Raw genomic sequence first — 20,266 nt, forward strand, 5'->3', positions numbered from 1 at the left:
GGAAGCACAGACCCCCGTTGTCCAAAACCAACAACACCAGCAACTCCAAACTGTTTCCCAGGAAGCACAGACCCCCGTTGTCCTAAACCAACTACACCCGCAGCTCCAAACTGTTACCCAGGAAGTACAGACCCGCTTTGCCCTAAACCAACAACCCCGGCACCTCCAAATTGTTACCCAGGAAGTAGAGATCCAAGATGTCCCCAGACGACGTCCCCGAAACCAGTGTGTTACCCAGGGTCTCCCGATCCAAACTGTCCACAACCCTCACGGCCTACCACAATAAATCCTCCTACTTATTTGCCTCCTACAACGCCAGAACTCAAATGCTATGCCGGTTCTACAGACTCACGTTGTCCCAAACCAACTACTTCTGCCCCTCCTAGTTGTTATCCCGGAAGCACAGACCCGCGCTGTCCTAAACCAACAACTCCCGCACCTCCAAACTGTTACCCAGGAAGTACAGACCCGCGTTGCCCTAAACCAACAACTCCGGCACCTCCAAACTGTTACCCAGGAAGTACTGACTCACGTTGTTCCAAACCGACCCCTACTGCGCGTCCTAACTGCTACCCAGGAAGCACTGACCCCCGTTGTCCTAAACGAACAACTCCCGCACCTCTAAACTGTTACCCAGGAAGTACAGACCCGCGTTGCCCTAAACCAACAACTCCGGCACCACCAAACTGTTTCCCAGGAAGCACCGACCCGCGTTGTCCCAAACCGACCACTCCTGCGCGCCCTAACTGCTACCCAGGAAGCACAGACCCCCGTTGTCCAAAACCAACAACACCCGCACCTCCAAACTGTTTCCCAGGAAGCACAGACCCCCGTTGTCCTAAACCAACAACACCCGAACCTCCAAACTGTTTCCCAGGAAGCACTGACTCGCGTTGTCCCAAACCAACAACTCCGGCACCTCCAAACTGTTACCCAGGAAGTACCGACCCCCGTTGTCCTAAACCAACACCTCCCGCTACTCCAAAATGCTACCCAGGAAGTGCAGACCCCCGTTGTCCTAAACCAACAACTCCCGCACCTCCAAACTGTTACCCAGGAAGTACTGACCCCCGTTGTCCTAAACCAACAACACCAGCACCTCCAAACTGTTACCCAGGAAGTAGAGATCCAAGATGTCCCCAGACGACGTCCCCGAAACCAGTGTGTTACCCAGGGTCTCCCGATCCAAACTGTCCACAACCCTCACGGCCTACCACAATAAATCCTCCTACTTATTTGCCTCCTACAACGCCAGAACTCAAATGCTATGCCGGTTCTACAGACTCACGTTGTCCCAAACCAACTACTTCTGCCCCTCCTAGTTGTTATCCCGGAAGCACAGACCCGCGCTGTCCTAAACCAACAACTCCCGCACCTCCAAACTGTTACCCAGGAAGTACTGACCCGCGTTGTCCCAAACCGACCCCTACTGCGCGCCCTAACTGCTACCCAGGAAGCACAGACCCGCGCTGTCCTAAACCGACAACTCCCGCACCTCCAAACTGTTACCCAGGAAGTACAGACCCCCGTTGTCCAAAATCAACAACACCCGCACCTCCAAACTGTTTCCCAGGAAGCACTGACCCGCGTTGTCCCAAACCGACCACTCCTGCGCGCCCTAACTGCTACCCAGGAAGCACAGACCCCCGTTGTCCAAAACCAACAACACCCGCACCTCCAAACTGTTTCCCAGGAAGCACAGACCCCCGTTGTCCTAAACCAACAACACCCGCACCTCCAAACTGTTTCCCAGGAAGCACTGACTCGCGTTGTCCCAAACCGACCCCTCCTGCGCGCCCTAATTGTTATCCCGGAAGCGCAGACCCGCGTTGCCCCAAGCCAACTACACCTGCTCCTCCAAACTGTTACCCAGGCAGTACCGACCCCCGTTGTCCTAAACCAACACCTCCCGCTACTCCAAAATGCTACCCAGGAAGTGCAGACCCCCGTTGTCCTAAACCAACAACTCCCGCACCTCCAAACTGTTACCCAGGAAGTACTGACCCCCGTTGTCCTAAACCAACAACACCAGCACCTCCAAACTGTTACCCAGGAAGTAGAGATCCAAGATGTCCCCAGACGACGTCCCCGAAACCAGTGTGTTACCCAGGGTCTCCCGATCCAAACTGTCCACAACCCTCACGGCCTACCACAATAAATCCTCCTACTTATTTGCCTCCTACAACGCCGGAACTCAAATGCTATGCCGGGTCTACAGACTCACGTTGTCCCAAACCAACTACTTCAGCCCCTCCTAGTTGTTATCCCGGAAGCACAGACCCGCGCTGTCCTAAACCAACAACTCCCGCACCTCCAAACTGTTACCCAGGAAGTACAGACCCGCGTTGTCCAAAACCGACCCCTCCTGCGCGCCCTAACTGCTACCCAGGAAGCCCAGACCCGCGTTGTCCCAAACCAACAACACCCGCTCCTCCAAATTGTTACCCAGGAAGCACAGACCCGCGTTGTCCAAAAGCAACAACACCCGCACCTCCAAACTGTTATCCAGGAAGCACAAATCCGCGTTGTCCCAAACCAACAACTCCCGCACGTCCTAACTGTTATCCCGGAAGCAGAGACCCGCGTTGTCCCAAACCAACAACTCCTGCCCCTCCAAACTGTTACCCAGGAAGCAGAGACCCACGTTGTCCTTCACTAACTACACCCGCACGACCTATTTGTTATCCCGGTTCAAATGATCCTAATTGCCCTCAATCTTCAACCTCAACATCCGTTGCACCTACCACTCAAAATGCTCCTAATTGCTATCCGGGCAATAATGACCCAAGGTGCCCTCAACCTAGCTCAACACCCAGTTCTTGCTACCCGGGATCCAAAGATCCTAATTGTCCCCAACCGTTCGCTCCAAGCAGCACCAATCCACCATCCACGTACTTGCCACCTTTTCCTGCGGAAAACGAAATAAAATCTGCACGAACAAGTAGACTGGCAGAGAAAACTTTGGATTACTACGACGAGTCGTTATTAGACGTTGGTGAGTGTTATTATTGACGAGTATCACTGTGTATCGAACTATAAATTTGATATTTAATCTTTAATTTCACATTTTCAGATAATTTCGAGTTTACACGTACCAAACCTAGGTCGAGAATTACCAGAGATATCAGTAAAGTTAACGACGATTTAATAGAGACGTCTACTGGACTAGGAGTATTACACATTGCAATCGGCGGATGCACCTTCCTTGTTGTTTTGTCTATCGCATTCGCTGTCTACGTATACAAGAACAAACACTCAAGTCCGACGAACCTGAGAGAACACCCTTGCTAATTTATAGTATAATGAATCCTATTGTGATATAACACGCCCTCAGCTATGATAACTCGATTTTATTTTTAATTGTAATTTTGTATACTTATATGCTGTAGGGATTAACTTATAAAATATTTTGATCACTGCCTTCTTAGCTTTATAACATTATTTTTTTTCAGGCGCTTGTTATAAGATGCCTATTTTATTTTTAAATAAAATAGTGCCATAGAATCAAACTGTAGACTCAGTAGTATATCAAAATTTCAACGAAACATCTTTGTACAATTATTGAAATACTACTTTGAAAACATTATTTGATGAAACACAGAATATGTTTGTAAATATTATCCCTAGTCAAAATGTTTTACAGTGAAACGAAATTACGATAAAATAACTTTAAATGTGTATTTTTTTTATGTTTTACTCATTTTGTGATATTCTTATTTTTTGTATATAATTTGCCAGTATATTATTGTGGCCATTGTACTATATTTCATAGTTATTAACTCAACAATTTAAACGCCTGCCACATTGTAGGTAGTAAAAATATTTGATTACTTTTCTGTATAAATATTTTTACGATCAAAAATGTTCAGACGGAAAAATTATATAAATGAATTGTTTGAAGAATTGCTCATTGAGTCAATTCAAATAAACATTCTATGAATGTTATCGATTGTTTTAATTATCACCTTTTTTCTTTACATATAATTTAAACCCAGTTTCTAAAAAAACGTCATTAACCTATAATTTAAAGTGACACCCCTTATAATTTATCTGTTTTAATTAATTTTAAAAATAATTTTAGCAAACTTTGTTCACTAACAAATACCTAGTGATTAGTTGTACGTAATTATTGACTTTATACTTTTGAAACTAACTAAAATTATCGTAAATAATTCTCTCACCTGGTCTACCATGATGCCAATAACATTAGAGTGTTCCCCGACATATGATTTGCACACTACACACTTCACAAATGATTACTCATCACAATAGTATACATATTAAAACTACGTTAACATGTAACGTCTCTGGGTTCGCTTATAAAACGCTTTATGCAATGGCTGCACATTTATTTCAAACACTCACATATTATAGTCACACTATTCACCTTGTTTTACTAATGAAAACTCCTTTCGTTAATTTCGTATGATATTAATTAATTATTTTTAACGGACCATTTTTAACTATGAAATAAATATTAATTCACCCAATTTAGTTTTTAATATTATAACATCTGTCAAAACATTTTCTTTTTTCGACCAAGTGGTCGTGGAGTGGCTGGTGAGAAATAGTTTTCTCACCAGCCAGTTCACGTTGTTTACACGTGACAATAACATAAAACTTATTGAAACTCCTTGTGTATATCTACGTCCAAATTCCAACAAAGGTGATAGATAAATGGATAAAAAATGTAAAAACCATTTTTTACTCAAGATTTTTAATCGGATTCAATACAAACATTCATCTTCATAGTTAAAAGAAAATCATTTACATAATCTGTTTCTTAAGTGGATAAGCATTTTGGCAAGATAATAAAAAAAAACTTTTTAAAGACCAAAGCAAGATTTCAAGAGTTTGTTAAAACAATTCACATTTGTAAAACTGCAGTTGTTAAAGAAAGTGCAGATAACAAACAATGTTTTATAATTTGTTCATATATTATTAATTAAATATAAAAAATAGGACACTTCAATAAACTTAAAAATAATTTCCCATAAGTATAGTTAATTTCAAAAGACATATAAACTCAACCGAGTTTAATTATACATTACAATAAAATCGTTACAAATAGAGAGCTCAAATTTTCATTTATTCGTAGTAAAACAGTTTTTAGGTTATCTGTCAATAAACTTTAACCTAAGTGGTCCATTTGGTGTGTACATAGGATGTATATGATAGTCCAATGGCTCGTGGTGATACTCCATCTTGAAAGCTTGCACGATCTGAAAATAATTATAAAATTCAAACAAAATAGAAGATTGCCAAAGAGTTAAAGGTTAAAACACGGCATCAAGATAATAAAAATGTAGAACTTCAAGTTAATAATTTATCAATAATCAGACAGTGTAAGTCAAATTTTACAAGCGTCCTGCTACTGTTCTCATAAAGTTGACCGAAATTCAAAAACAAAAAACAGTCAGTTGTCGCAGTAATTATTATAAAAATTGTGAAGATGAAAATAGCTTTTTATAGATAAAAAGAATAGTACTATCATTCATTACGTGAGATAATGTTTAATATTTCAATAGCCAAAAATTAAATATTTTCTCACTAAAACCTTTTTTATTAAACTAAGCTATCACTTTAATTTTCACGTAAACTTAAATTAGTTCTTAATTTTATAATTAAATTAGTAGTTTCAATTCACCTTGCAAAGAGCTATATGCATTTCAAGTTCAGCAAACCGACGACCAAGACACATCCTCTTGCCAAAGCCAAAGGGTAAAGACGCAAAGGCATGGTGTTTGTACGTCGACCTCTGGATCCAACGCTCAGGTCGGAACTCGGAAGCGTCAGAAAAATATTCCTCTGAGTTGCCCATCACGTAGTGTTGGAAGATGACTTGCGTCTAAAAATATAATAAAATATTTAAAAGGATTGTTTAATTTCTGCTCCAATCACCATATATCACCACCGTAATCACCAAGAAAATAATTGCAACATTTTCCTTAAAAAAATTAAGTATAAATTTACCAGCTTTTACCTATTTTCAATTTAAAAAAACGGAGCACACTAAATAAAACTATCAATGAAATAAAACCTCTTTCTACATATAATATACAACCTCCATGGTTTAATATGCAGCCATATAGATTCAAATAGAAAAAAAACAAATGACAATCGATATGGAATACTTGTGAGGTAGTTATAATTGGTAGTTAAGTTGTATGTGACGTGTGATCGTTTTTTGCAGTGTTTTATTGTTTGTTTAATTTATGTATGTGAATGAATGCATTAACTTTGACATGTTCTTAAGCAGTTTAATACTTCATACAGTTATTTCTACATCACGTACAGATTTTATTTACTGATTGCGATTTTAACGAGGAATTTACGAAGTCATCAATTGGTAAGTTATATTTAATTATTGTAGTATTCTTAATAACCTAAAAATGTAAGTGTTTGAAGATAAAAATAGTTTACTATCATATATTTATACACTTACGATTTAAGAACACAAACCGTCATATTCCAAATAACAAAGAAGGAGATTTTGAATTCGAACCGCATTTATGTATGTTTTAGAATTTACTCGTCTAGACTTTACGTCATTTGCGTATTGATAAAACATATTTGAACAATATAGATAATACGTACCCCTTTCGGTATATTATAACCACAAATAACGGTATCTTTCGTCAATTGTCTACCGTTTCCGATTACAACGGGATACATTCTGAAACATAATATTACTTTAAGAAAAAATAATTTTTATATAAAAAATGTTTACAAGATAATCTCGATTGTATTCTTTAGATATTCTTAGGAAGAATACTAACCAATTAATCCTGGAAATAGATTAATTCTGGAAGATGTGAGAATTTATCCTACCGAAAATGGTTACTTATTCTTATTGTATTTACCTTAAAACCTCTTTAACACAAGCCTTTAAATAAGGCATTTGGTTGATATCGCCCGGAGCTAGCGCTTTTCCTTGTAACACTTTTGTGATCTCTTCATGCAGCCTCTCTTGAACATGAGGTCTAGAAGCTAGTTGATACAACGTTGAAGCAACAGCGTTCGATGTCTGAAATTCATACAATTAACTTATTAAATATAAAAATAGTCTTTTAAAATTAGCCTGTTAATATATTCTTATTAAGTTGAGAAGTAAATTGAATTTTATTCATTGGCAAAATAATTTATTATGCTCTCTTACATCACACCAACGTGAAACACAGTATCTTGATCCGCTAGACTCTTCTGTTGTGTTCGCGTTATTTGGAATCATAAATTAAGAATGGTTGCCACGTAAAACAGATTTAGAGATAAAAGAATTATTGATAGCTCAGGACTGAAAAGAGGGATTACTTAGGAAATAATGTTTAATCTTACTAATAATATAAATGGGAATGTTCAGATGGATGGATGGATGATTATTTGAAAGTATCTCCAGAACGGCTGTATGGATATCGCTGATATTTGGCATTGATGTAGAACATAGCTTGGAAGTTTTCATTTTTTTTTAATCTTGCGGATCGGAATCGCGGGCGACAGCTAGTATTCTATAAATATATAACTTCATACCGTATCAATTCCCACGAGGAAGAGGTCCAAGGCAGCAACTGCGGCGACTCTAGGCCCCGCCGCCGTAACCAGGTCTTGTAACAATGATTTGCTGCCACCGTTCGCCTCGCACTCTTTGAGCGCGCGCTCCACGTGGCTTAGAGTTACACTGAAATCAGATTTATGATTATAGATTACTATGGGTAGAACTTGCCTCTAACGATAACTGCGCCTATATGAACTGCGCCATAACCAAAAATTGTTGTTACATATCTTTAGAACTTGGCATGGATTTACTAATTAAATTATCTCCAAAGTCATGTCCAAAATAAATAATTTAATTCACTATTGTCGAACAAACAGTACTTAAAAAGATTCAGTTTGAATTTGTTGTTAATTAAAAAAACACAAAACGAATTCATCGCCCTATTGATAAAAGTTGACTAGCCACTTACCTAAGAATCGTATCTAGAGCGGCGACATATCGCCTGAACATCGCAGTGGGGTAGATCCTCCACCACGGAGCTCGTAGTTCCAGCTCACCCACGCTGATGAAAAAGGTATGAACCGCGTCGATAAGACGCTGGCTCTCTGAACCTTCGACTGATTCGAAGCATCCCAATCTAGTGTCTAACGCTATTAGACCTAGAGCTATGAACACAACAAGAAAACTTTATCGCATATGATTTTGGTAGTAGAAATACAGTATTGAATATTTTGTTAATATCACATATCAATTTTAAACGCGATAAAACGCGAGGAAAGCCACGATTAATATATAGTTAGAATTAAAATATCAGTATGTATTAATTAGACGTATTTTTTTACTTACATTCTAAGGACCATTTGTGAACTTCATTTAAAAAGTCACCCGGCGTTTCAGATTTCTCGTCTCGTATCTCACGAATTCTAAAATTAATAGCAAATAAAAGGCTTAGAAGTTATAGCGAGGGAATATTGTATAAGGCAATTAAACTGTCTTCAAATTACATTTAACTATTTAAAAAAAAGAGTTTATTTGCAATTATTTACCTGTTAACAAATGCATCGGCAACTTCAGCGACTGGAACTGTGTAGTGTGCGGCGCTGCTTGTACTTAACGCCACCTTTGACACTTTGGTTCTAAATGCAGCCCATGAATCACCGTGACTGGGGAAATAAAAGAAATTTTAAAAGTTAATTAATATTCGATCATTTGCACGAAATTATAAAAGAAAGCAATTGAGGGAAATAAAAATAAAAACTTACACTGCAATAACTCCCGCGCAATCTTTTTCTGCGCCGAAGAAATCTTTTCGAAGTGTGTGCTTGTAGTAATTTAATGACGGCATTGATGGCCTGAAAAATTATACTTTACTGTTACTCTCTTCAACTTCAAAAACCCACTTTTCTTAAATTAACATTAGAAACGTGAATTCCACTGTTTTTCCCTTCTCTCCTTCTCCTACCGCAACGTTGCATAAATGTGCATACATTAAATGTTGCTATAATTTTTCCTCAGGCGTATATATTAATCGTAGAAAATGCAATGAAATGTTAAATCTGTATAGTATATTTGCTTATTTTTATTTATTGAATTTCTCAAATTCTCAGTTACCTTTCTAGCAACAAAACATATAAATGTACAATCAACCGATGTGTTAACGTACCTATGTGGGGCTGAATCTTCTCCTCTGAACACTCTTTCAACTTCCCCAGCATCAAAAACGAACAGCATATCAGGTCTACCGAGCAGGCCGGCCATCTTAACGCACTTGCCATATTTCTCGCGTAATGACAAGCATACTTTATCCACATGTTCCACAGAATATCCGCCTGCAAAAGAAAATGAAGTACAAATGACATACCTTAAAAAATAAGGATAGACAGTGAAACGTCTTTTATCTGCCCTAAATACCTCACGTAAATATTAGTCTCAGCTTAGGGACATTGTATACACAAGTTCATACCTTTCTTACAATCTTGGGCAGCATATATTTGTAGTCGATAGGTTATATAACTTCCTATCAAGGATTATCGACTTATTAATCGATATTTATAAAAACTCGTATTTCATTCATCTCTGTCCTAACAAAAATCTCAGTATCTGTCTTGTACCTCAAAAGTCTTTAGTGACTATTATTAAAAACACAAAGGACAAGATGCATGTGAAAAGAGCGTAAACCCGCATTACTACAACAATAGCGCTGTGAGAATTTTAACATCGCCTTTTGTGCAATTCAAGTCTCAGATAATAAACGTTTTCCTATGTTTTTGTTGAAAAATTCCACATCTTTGTAACGATCTTGCAACATTTTTTAGACTTTAATATATCAAGGCCAATGCTAATATGAATGTCCACTGCCAAAACACTTCTGCAAAAATTTATAAATGCCAATATTAGGATGGATATATAGATAGATGTTTGTTAGAATATATCTCCAGAACGAGTGCATGGATCTCGTTGAAATTTGGCATACATGTAGCGCACATCTCGGAAGAACACATTGGCTAATAATCAAGTTTTTTAAATTCGCGCGGACGGATACACGGGCGACAGCTCGTATAGATAAATTGGACAGTGAAACTTTAAATAACAAGTCTTGGTTAATATGTTATTAAAAACATTACGGATATTTTACATTTTAAAACTACGCTACTATTTGTTATTGATGAAATCATTACGATAATTATACTTATAAAATGGTTTTAACTATTGTATATCCATAAACGATAATACTAGCCTTCACAAGCGACTCCGTCCACGCGGAATTAAAAAAAAACATAGTAAGTAGTCTGTGTGTTCTTCCAGGCTAAGTTCTACATCTGTGACAAATTCCATCAAGTTCCGTTGATTCGTTTCGAAGATACCTTCAAACAATCATCCATCCATCTAATCTTCGCATTCGCATTGATAATATTAGTAAGATAAAAGATCTTGTAAAATATTAAGATAATACAATTAATTAATATTTTAACCAGTCTTACAACATATGTATGTCTTAACACTCTTGACATTTTAATTTAATTACATACCCTTTACCTTGTATTAATCCAGAAAAGTCATTGGCAATGCAGACTACATTTACAGACAGTTAAAAATGATTACATTTAAATGCATGTTGATTATAATGTGATTGTCCTTGATAATAAATGAAATAAAGACCTTAAAACCAATTTCTTCTTACTAAAAGTATCATAAATCATTACGGATTTTCATTGCCTAAAACACCAGTAAAGAAAATATTTCTATCTCTTTTTTTGCACGAAATAGAGAGGGTTTTTGAGATGTTTGTGTGAACTTTACAGTAGTGAACATATTTGTAATATTAATTACAATTTTATACTCAAAAACGTATTCAGAATGTCACCGACCTTAAATCGATACACGCATTGAATTAAAACAACAGCCTTGTCCTAATTTTATGTATTTTTGTAAGCGATTCGTTTTATTATGAAAGAAATTTGTATTCTAATAGCGGATCACATTAAGTGCTTACGAAATATAAAGCAATGCATTTTGAAGACGTTGTTAAAACATACGTGCATAAGTAGAAGACCACGGGATTGTATTATGAAAAACTGTACCTACCACATTACTTTGCTATTTGTTCTTTTTAGAATCAAAAATCTTAATTTAAAGTGTACTGTTATACTAATAAATCGAATCACAAATCCACGTCTAATACAACTATATAAGTCTGTTACAACTTCATTTGATGTTAAACCGCTTTATTTATTAAACTATTGATAGTTTCAGCAAAAGCTGAACACTCTTAGTAACGAAATAAATCTTACCAATATAAGGTACAAAGCGCCACGTATTGCCTAATAACGGCAAAGGTTTGGGGCCAGGCACTTCCTCCCAGGATTTAACTGACGGAGACACGGTGTTGAAAACCGAGCCGACAGCTGCGTGAGTAGAACGGGCGCGATGCCCTTGCACCGGACATTGTACGTTAGTGCCTAAGACAGAAAGTTTAATTTACAAAGAATGCTATGACAGAAACAAAGAGTAAATAAAAGTTGAACTGAATTAATTCGCTTTTCAATTATTTGATTATAAATGTGACAAAGGTGTATCTATACCTTAGTAATGTCTATATTATATAGTTTTAATATGTTAAAAAAAATCGTTCCAAGTCAATTATATTTAAATATCGACCATTACATAACTAATTATTCATGTCTAACCAAACCGCCGATACCATGGTTCCTTCATGTTTGCCGTCAAATATTGAACTCTTAAAATCAAACAAAGGCGGTTAACGTTATGGGAATAAAAGAGAAAAGTAGAAGAACAAACAAAAAAGTTAACGAAGTACAAACTTATTTCGCTTCTGTCGGCACGGCATTGTGCGGATGTGCTCAACTTTCGCTCACTGATACCGCGTATGCGCCATTTTATCACGCCCAGTCTATGCCGCATTGCTCTACTCGATTAGTACCTGTAATATAAACAGAAATACTGAATAATCTGCAAACAAAAAACAAATATTAAAATAAAAGTTGATAATCTTCACATATCTAAAAGTATTTTAAAATGAGGTATATTTTCTCATTTCCTATTTCTCGAGTATATTTTAAATATATACAAAAAACAGGGTAGTTACATTATAAATAATACTAAAATAAGGGTTTTTTTTTACTGCGATACTTAAATGTGTATTTTTTACTCAGCATTCCCTCAGTATATATTTTCTCAATCTTCACATAGCCCTCCGTGACCACGAAACAACTCCGAATTAGTTAATAAGAGTTACATTAATTAGATCTTGGAAGAATGTCGACCAAGCCTACCTAGACATGAATCCTTTAATATTTCTCAACCACTAATTACCATTAAAAAATATTTATGCGTGTTAGTCGTAACTCAACCGGAATCGTTACGTAAAATGGAAATACTTGCGTGTGGTCGTAATTTTCCTCCACTTAACTCTACTGTTGACTGAAGCTAAAAATTACATTGTCGGTAATGATCCACAGGTTATGTAGTTAAAATTAAATTTTTATATATTCTGTTATTAAAATTTTAAGTATAGAGATTTTTTATTACTACTTTTGATTTAAAAATATAAATATATATATTAAATCAAGTATTTCAATGTAATTTAGTCTTGTACTGAAAAATTACTTACTCCAAGACGAAATATAACAGAAAATCTTGCATTCATATAAGTTGAACCCCTTACTTACATTTTAATTATACCTTTTTCTATTTAACTATAACCGTTTGTTCAATACTTATTTTTACTAATAAGTAAAGATAATTTCATATTAATACTAGAAAGCATTTAAAAATAAAAATCGTAAAGACAATAGACAAGATTTTTATCCACGTGCAATTACAAACAACCGTGAATAATTTGAAAAACCGCTATTACCCAAAAAAAAATCTGCACAATTATAAGCATCAGCGTTTCTAATGAACCAAAGTAACATATCAAGAAAACATTCGTAGCGTTCACCTAAAAGCAAATTAGGATTCCTTCAAAGTATTTAATTCAAGCGGGTCCTGATTTAATCAACTGGGTTCCTTTGTTTTAGATTAAAACACAATTTAAATTGAACATCAACCTACTTCTTTCGTGTATACCGACAAAACTTTGGCAAAATATTATATTATTTTCGCTCTATTGCCCCCACAAAAAGTAGCTGTAAAAAACCTGAACGATAAAGGTCAACCGTCAAGGAACCAGTTTATTATAATGTAAAAGTGATTTAAATATTCGATCAGATATTGTATATTGTAAAAAATCAGACCTAATTTATTTAAAGTTATATGAAGCTTAAGAGACAAATAAGACGAATAATCTATTTTTCTTTATATCTTACTAATATTATAAATGCGATAGCTTGCATGTATGGATGGACGGATGGATGTTTATTAGAAGGTATCAGAAAAGTTAAACGGATCTCGATGAAATTTGGCATAGATGTAGAACATAGCCCGGAAAACACATAGGCTACTTTTAATACTGCGTAAACGGAGTCGCGGTAAGATATTCTATATTTTTTTATAAATATAATCGAATTTTATATACAATTAGATAGAAATACAAGAAATGTTAAAAATACATAACATTTCACACGCATTTAAATAATGTATTCAACTATCTAACGGGTTTTATGAAATTGCTAATACCAACTATGTTAGTCTGCGTACATTGTAAAATTATTTTACTTTCGAGTGTAATTGGAGTTTTGAAATGGTTTGTCTATTATTTAATTAATAGCCACATTGAATTATAATTAATTATCTAAACTAATTTAAAAAGGCTAATTAGTACGTTGATTTTACTTAGTAAATAATACATTTTATTCATCTATAGCTTTGATTATAGAATAGCTTATAGTAGAATACAATGGAAATGAGCAACTAAAAAATCAGTCTAAACAATTTTACCTTCATTAATTTGAACACGGAAATATTACAATATAAATTTATATAAAACAAAAGACATTGGCAGCCAGTGACATGTTTAAAAACAATTTCTCATTTTGAATCTGATCATACATAATTTTAAATCTCCAAAAAATTTAAAAAAAAAAAACAGCAGCATAATTTACCTCGAATAATTATTATAATAACAAAAATTGTCACTTTAATCACAACACAATTTTTAACTTTTACCAAGTATGTAGTTATTTTTTATTTTTCGAGTAAGACAACGCGGTTTGCTATACGTTGAGTGATAGCCGCGAACTGACTAAACGTCTGCCTAGCGTCGCGCTACGATAGAATTTGCTGCGTTTCCATTGCCATCCGACACGACAATAAATCTGTATCATAACCAAAAGGTATCTTGTTCTAGAAGACTTAACAAACATTAGCAAAAAACGGTGCTTCAGTAGGGCTAACGAAGAGTTCTATTTTTCATCGCTTGTAAAATATAATTAAAATATATATCTTTTAAGGTATAGATTGTTATAATGGGATATTGTACATATTGACAAAGTACTCAAAGAAAATAAAGTCTTACATAAAATAGTTTTTTATTTATTATAGAAATTACTGTGCCAAAGCAAAAATCTGAAAGAGAAATAGTTTACTAGTAAATGTACCCACTAAACTATAAACACTCTCCGCTAGCCCTGATAAAATAAATAAGTATTTTGCCAAGCGCGTCCTTAGGGAAAAAAAAATTAACACCATTATTGCAAATGCTGTGTTGTCATGCTGACATTAACAAAATTTTCAAAGAAATAGTTATCAAAAATTGACATAATCACCTATAAGATTATTTTCACTTGACGTGAGCTAATGGAACCGTGTTATAATGATACAGATGTGTCATGAACCGACAAACATGGATGGATACACGTGTCAATTTGATTGTAATTATACAAAAAAAAATCACACAAATTATTAACATTTCGTTAACTCATCCTTATTCACAACTTGTCAATTTCTACACACAATATTTCATTTCCGATATTTTTACCCGTGTATATTTAAAATTATTACATTTTATTCATCAAATGAATGACTGTGTGAAAGAGGATATGCGTAGGAAGGGGGTAGATTCGGATATGACGGCTGATAGAGATGTATGGAGGAGTAGTACATACTGTGCCGACCCTCGATAGGGATAAGGACAGATTGATAATGATATTTTAAATTATTACATTTTATTCATCAAATGAATGACTGTTATGACTGTGTGAAAGAGGATATGCGTACGAAGGGGGTAGATTACCGGCTGATAGAGATGTATGGAGGAGTAGTAGTACATACTGTGCCGACCCTCGATAGGGCAGCTTGATGATGATATTTAAAATTCTTACAATATAAGTTTTGCCTAACTCAGTCTTTGTCTTTTTGAAGGTTAACGAAGATTGATATTTTTTAAGATTACCGCATGCTTTATTTTTTATTTATGCTCCATTTCATAATATTATGTGTTATGATGTAGGAAACATCAAGAACACTTTCATTATTAGTAATTGCGATATTCGAAAGTACGACCCAAGAAAGTATTTGTTATTAAATTTGTCATTATTTAGATCTAACTGCGTATTCCCTTTCACTTGCTTGCTTTGTATGTATTTTTATCCATGACAATATACACTTAATTATTGCGTGAATTAATGGCACATTTACGAAAAATAAAAACCTTTTAAAAATGATATAAAATAACAAATGATCAAAGATCAGTTGATTAATACTAAGTTAAAGAAAAACCTAAAATATTTGTGAAATGAAAGCGTGAAAGGTATTTCACGTCCAATCATCTCTATCTTACTAATACTAATATGATGAATAAATGTTTGTTAGAAGTTATCTCCATAACTGCTGCATGGATCTCGCTGAAATTTGGCATAGAACATAAGGTACTACTGATGTTTTTTTTATTGCGTGCGGAAGGAGTCGCGGGTGACAGCTAGTATATAATATAATATGCACGTTTGCAAAATATTTGCAAGTTAAAATGCGATAATAAAAATATTGACACTGTAATTCGCCAAGATGTTGCAGAATCACGATCGCAACATAAAAATTCTTACTGCAATAAAAAGTTACATTTGTTTTAAGTAGTTTTTGTTTATTGCTCAAAATAACAAGTTTATTGCTTACGATGATGACGTAGTATAATAAAGGGGAAGTTACAAGTTTCAACTTTAAATATTATACCTTAAAATTCAACCTTTTAAAATTAAATTCGTTTAATAAATATCAAATACATTTAGCACACGCAAAACAACTGTTATGTAATTAAACTGACAGGGTTATTTTTGTTACAAAGAAAAGGTGAAGGATGGTATATATGTCAATAAAAATGTATCTCCAGTCGAAACTAACAGATGTTATAAAATATTTAAATAAATTAATGAACGCGTTGATGTATTTTACACCTGGACCATCTCTTATTACTCCTCGTTCTGGAAACTTGAAACTTTGAAAACAATTATGCATTGCGAGTCAATTTGCTAAGAGTTGCAAAGCTCTCATAATAATTTAATTTATATTGTAGTCTTATCATCGTCATCAGCCTAAGGCACTAAAGTAGGACTAACAAGCTCTTGAAACTGTGAATCATATGAGATGGTACATTTGACTATTTAAAATAAGAAAAGAAAATAATTTGAATACAAAGTTACACGTTAGAAACTTTTAACAATGTAAAGGCGGAACGACCCACAATCCTCGGAATTTCGCCTTGAGTCGTAAGTGTAATTAAGATTAATGGTACGTACACTTATTTAAAAAAAAAGCAAAGTGCGAGTCGGACTCATATTCTATTCTGTATCATTGATGGTCGGCCTATCGTTTTCATGTATTTAGATGCGATCGTCTAAATTACCGTATAAGTTGGTGATGTCATAGAATTATCTTATAAAAAAGGGTCTTGACAGATCGACAGACGGACCCACGAGAAAGTGATCCTAGGTTTCTGTTTTCTCCTTTCGAAGTATGAAGTTACTAAGTACATTTCATAATAACAATAAGACACTAATTCATAAAGATAATCTACAAGTAGCAGTCTGATATATCTTAAAAATAATTTTGAAATTTGAAATACATACAAGATATCTTTAAATCATCATCTCTGTTATTTTATAACAATTGTTATTTATAGCCGTAAAATGTTGATATCTATGAAGGTTGAAGTTATTCATTAAGAAACTTTAATTACATTCGCTTCACAATGCAACATTATTTCCAAATCCGTTAAACTAGTTGGCATTTTGCCAATTAGCATTAATTTAAAATTTAAATCATCTCTGGATTTTCTAAAGCAAACTTAATTTAGTAGACGATACGTGAAAGTCTAAAACAAAAAAATTGTGTTTTAGTTTCGGAAGCGGGTTAACGATCCGCAGTGAGACGTCGTGAATATGAATTAGCTACTCGTATATTGACTACTCTCACTGGCCCCGGGATATATTACCAATATTATTTACATATGTATACAATTAATATACCTATCTTACTTCTTAATTATATTATAAATGCGAAAGTTAAAATGGATGTCTGTTAGAAGGTATCTCTAAAACGGCTCTTCGGATCTCGATGAAATTTGGTATGGATATAGAACATAGTCTGGAAGAACACATAGGCTACTATTGTTCAATTCTGAGCGGACAGTTTTAACAGTGGTAGAGCCCGCTTTAACACCTTCGCACGAATTGGCCCGGCTCGCCCGGTGAAATACCACGACCACACAGAAGACAGGCATGAAGTAGAAGCAATTCCGCGTTTCGTCTGATGAGTGTGCGTCCCGGAGGCCTAATTTAGTCCTCTTTCTCTTCCCACCGTCTTTCGTATAAGGAAACGATGGGAAGTGGAAGTGGACTTTCCGGATGAGAGGATGCATGGAAAGAGAAAATAGTTTCTTTCTGTGCATCCTCTCCTCCGTCGATTGAGGGTAGGCAACGCAACGCATATGCAATTGCGTGTGTCTATTGGCAGCGGTCCTTTTGCTATTTCAGCGATTTCAGGTGGCCGCTCGCTCGTTTGCCACCTTATAATATAAAAAAAAGACAGAGTCAGCTGGTACGTAATAAAAAAGCATAGTTTTTTAACGCAATCAATTCGTACAAGGTAATTATTTATTTTACTGATTCGTGGCTTTATTTTGGTATTAACTATGAAGCATACATATCTTAAAATGTTATAATTGTTTTTTAGTTAAAACTTTTAAATCTGTTACGTAAATTACTAGCGCAATTGAAAGTAAAAGTGTTTAATTTTCAAGTAACAATATCTGGTTTTGAAATCACACGTATATGGTAACATTATAATCAAACAGACACAACCAACGTCCAAATGTAAACGTAGAAAGTGTTTTCAACATTAGCGTAAGTTCATGGTTTGTGTTGTCAAGAATTTTCACACTTCGTAATAATAAAAGTGTGAAAAATACTTTACACGCTTACGAATAGGAAAGTATGAATGAACTGTTTGTTATAAACATGCAAAGCAAACAACGTAAGAATGACGTCAGTTGCAATGCGTTCCCAATAACATGACACTCTTGAACAAGTTCGTCGATTTCGTCATATTTTTTATCATGGCAACTTTTTCAGCATAATACTCATTGGCAATACGTAGTTATAAAATACAATAATAATATTAATAGATTGGAAAGCCAATGGAAGTAAATAATCCTCAGTTAATATCAAATTTCTAGCGAGATCGAATTCCGGCTTAACTGGTTTCAATTTCCCATCGGAAAGCGCGGTTTCCTTTAAACCTCTTTTTATAAAGACACGGTTCTAGAAAGGAACAAGTTATACTAAGCAATATGTTTAGTTTCTATTATCACAAAAAATGTCGTTCCCCTTCTTGTAGGAATAAAGAAAATTACAGTCATAAACGTGAAATAAGCCTTCAAATTAATTATCACTTAACCTAAAATAAAATCTTCCTTCTTACGATTATTTTAAATGCGAATGGATGGATGGATGTTTATTTAAGGGTATCCCAAGAATGGCTGCATAGATCTCAGTAAAATTTGGCATAGTTATAAAACATAATTAAGTTTTTTTATTCTTAATTTTAACTCAACCTTGACGTTTATGGTGAAAAGATGACGCAATCTACCATAAAAGCTGACATCAAATATTCGCACTTCGCATGTGTGAAAAGTCTAAAGCTGTCTGTCAGGTTTCATACCGTATGGAATTTCCAAGTCACTCCCTAATTCTTAAGCCGGACTTAGTTACGTCTTTATTTTATTCTATGACACGTGATGATAATATAATTCAACAACTAATTTCTGCAAAGACGACTCAACTGATCGTTTATTACAATGGGATAAGTTTTGAACCACTTAAGTAACTAGAATCCCTGCACTTTGCACTAGAAAATAGTCCTTGAGGTTTTTTAAACTATGCCTTTAACTTTGTCTTTTCCCTCATAATGGCAACCATCTTTATATATATAATTCTTCTGTGAGTGTGTATGTCACTAAACTTCTCTCAAACGACTGGACCGATTTTAATGAAATTTTTTGGGTGTGTTCAAGGGGATCTGGGAATGGTTTAGATTTACAATTTTGTCCGCTGGACAATGTTTTTTTAATTAATTTTTAATTTATTAGTAGTTGTTGATTTTGTAATGTTTTACATTGGATCCTACCATCGCAGTGTCAAATTTTAAATAATATTCGAATTAAAGACGTGTAGACAGGACAACGTCTGTCGGGTCCGCTAGTATCAATATAATTCTCTATTGAAAATTCATAAATTAATTAGTGGTAGACAATCCAAGTGAATTTTTCTTTCAATAGCGCTTAATATTATTGTTATACCACGATATGAAGATAAACAAAATCACGATTTCAAAGTTAGTGAAGACTGCTAAGACGAAAGGTCATTATCATTACCATTCTCTTTGAAAACGTGATCTTATAACCTTGCATGAATAATTGTGGGTGCTTAAACATTTATAAGCGGTTTTTAAATTAAAATAACATTATGTTGCATGTTTAGATAACGTTATATTTATCATTACATGTATTATTAATGTATAAAAGATTTTGTTTTAATGTTTAAAATAATTATGTATTCGTAATTAGTAGACCTATTAAAATTACCTCAAATTTTCTAAAACGATTTACTAGAATTTAATATTAAATTAATTGCTGTTTAATTTTTTTCTTAATTAATCGAAATTACATTTTTTCTTAAACGCGGTAATTTTCCTTGGTCTGATTTAGAACTTGGCTCTATACTTTAACTAGACACGTAAAGTCAACATAACAGTTTTCGGGATGGATATAAACAAGAATATGATTTAAATTTATAAAATTTATACTTGCAACAATCTCAAAAT

The 20,266-nt window shown here is 34.7% G+C and overlaps 2 protein-coding genes across 5 annotated transcripts in view; one reads left to right on the plus strand and one right to left on the minus strand.

The window, feature by feature from the left end:
• The window catches only part of zye (zona pellucida domain-containing protein zye), a 37,370-nt gene extending 33,949 nt beyond the window's left edge, over positions 1 to 3,421 (plus strand). For 2 of the 4 annotated variants that reach the window (XM_013316064.1, XM_013316065.1), the window contains exons 10-11: positions 62 to 2,995; positions 3,074 to 3,421. In XM_013316064.1, the coding sequence (XP_013171518.1) occupies positions 62 to 2,995; positions 3,074 to 3,291 (3,152 nt within the window). In that variant the 3' untranslated portion in view covers positions 3,292 to 3,421. Of the gene's footprint in view, positions 2,996 to 3,073 lie in introns of all 4 variants that reach the window. The other 2 variants (XM_013316066.1, XM_013316067.1) reach the window with 2 other exon arrangements.
• Positions 3,422 to 4,743: 1,322 nt separating this feature from the next.
• CYP49A1 (probable cytochrome P450 49a1-like) lies at positions 4,744 to 14,241 on the minus strand. The gene is made up of 13 exons (XM_013316202.1): positions 14,056 to 14,241; positions 11,815 to 11,933; positions 11,284 to 11,451; positions 9,156 to 9,321; positions 8,755 to 8,844; positions 8,539 to 8,655; positions 8,339 to 8,415; positions 7,962 to 8,157; positions 7,528 to 7,675; positions 6,864 to 7,027; positions 6,598 to 6,676; positions 5,648 to 5,848; positions 4,744 to 5,222 (listed from the first exon to the last, which is right to left on the minus strand). Exons 2-13 carry the CDS (start codon positions 11,912 to 11,914, stop codon positions 5,115 to 5,117), a joined length of 1,614 nt encoding a protein of 537 aa, XP_013171656.1. The 5' UTR covers positions 11,915 to 11,933; positions 14,056 to 14,241; the 3' UTR covers positions 4,744 to 5,114.
• Positions 14,242 to 20,266: the final 6,025 nt, after the last annotated feature.

The sequence above is a fragment of the Papilio xuthus genome, unplaced genomic scaffold (genome assembly GCF_000836235.2).
Source record: "Papilio xuthus unplaced genomic scaffold, Pxut_1.1 DF826949.1, whole genome shotgun sequence".
Lineage (NCBI taxonomy): Eukaryota > Metazoa > Arthropoda > Insecta > Lepidoptera > Papilionidae > Papilio > Papilio xuthus.